The following is a 681-nucleotide window of genomic DNA, read 5'->3' as shown; positions in this document are numbered from 1 at the left end:
ATGCGTAGTAACCGGTGGTCTACCCCCCAGCTGCCTATTTCGCTGTGTGCGGCGGATGAGACGGAGAATGATCTTTCTGTACCGAACAGCCGCACACGCGCCACGTCCATGCTGTCACCACTGGCCCCAGACAACAGACGGACGGAGGAAGATGTGGGGATGGACGACTTAGTAGGTAAGAACAGTAAAACCCTAAAACTCTAAAACAGACACACGTATAGTGTAGGAGAGAGAGAATACGTAAGTGTGTATGTTAGAACATTCCTTAAATATGCGGTATGCAAAACCTTGGGTCATTTATAAGTACATAATTGGTACTCAAGAGTGCTATTTGTAGTATATTAAGCCGGGAGGATAGTGGTAGCTATTCTGCTGATACTATTGAACATGGGTGAAGGTACCGAACTGTACGTGTGTGTACATTGCAATCTCTCACTTTAGCCGATTGTCTATCTGCATACCAGTTACCGTCAACCCAAAACCCTCGATACCCTAAGACCCTAAAATCCTAAAACTCTAAAATTGGATCGATTAGTGACCGAGACTGAGACTCCCGGAAAGACTACTGTCTATGAACTGCTCAAAGATCGCATGGACATGACACAACGAGCCAGACAACGCGACAATCAGGTGTGCAGCACTTATAATATATATATATATATATCTCTCTCTCTCTCTCTA

The 681-nt window shown here is 44.8% G+C and overlaps 1 protein-coding gene across 1 annotated transcript in view; it reads left to right on the top strand.

The window, feature by feature from the left end:
* SARC_09877 (hypothetical protein) overlaps window positions 1-681 on the top strand; it is a gene marked incomplete at both ends in the record, with an annotated part of 2766 nt that continues 2085 nt past the window's right edge. Inside the window, 2 exons of the mRNA XM_014296091.1 lie at window positions 1-175; window positions 536-630. Of these exons, the coding sequence (XP_014151566.1) occupies window positions 1-175; window positions 536-630 (270 nt within the window). The remainder of the gene's footprint in view (window positions 176-535; window positions 631-681) is intronic.

The sequence above is a fragment of the Sphaeroforma arctica genome, assembly GCF_001186125.1.
Source record: "Sphaeroforma arctica JP610 unplaced genomic scaffold supercont1.1070, whole genome shotgun sequence".
Lineage (NCBI taxonomy): Eukaryota > Ichthyosporea > Ichthyophonida > Sphaeroforma > Sphaeroforma arctica.
This window is presented reverse-complemented; position numbering and strand designations above follow the sequence as displayed.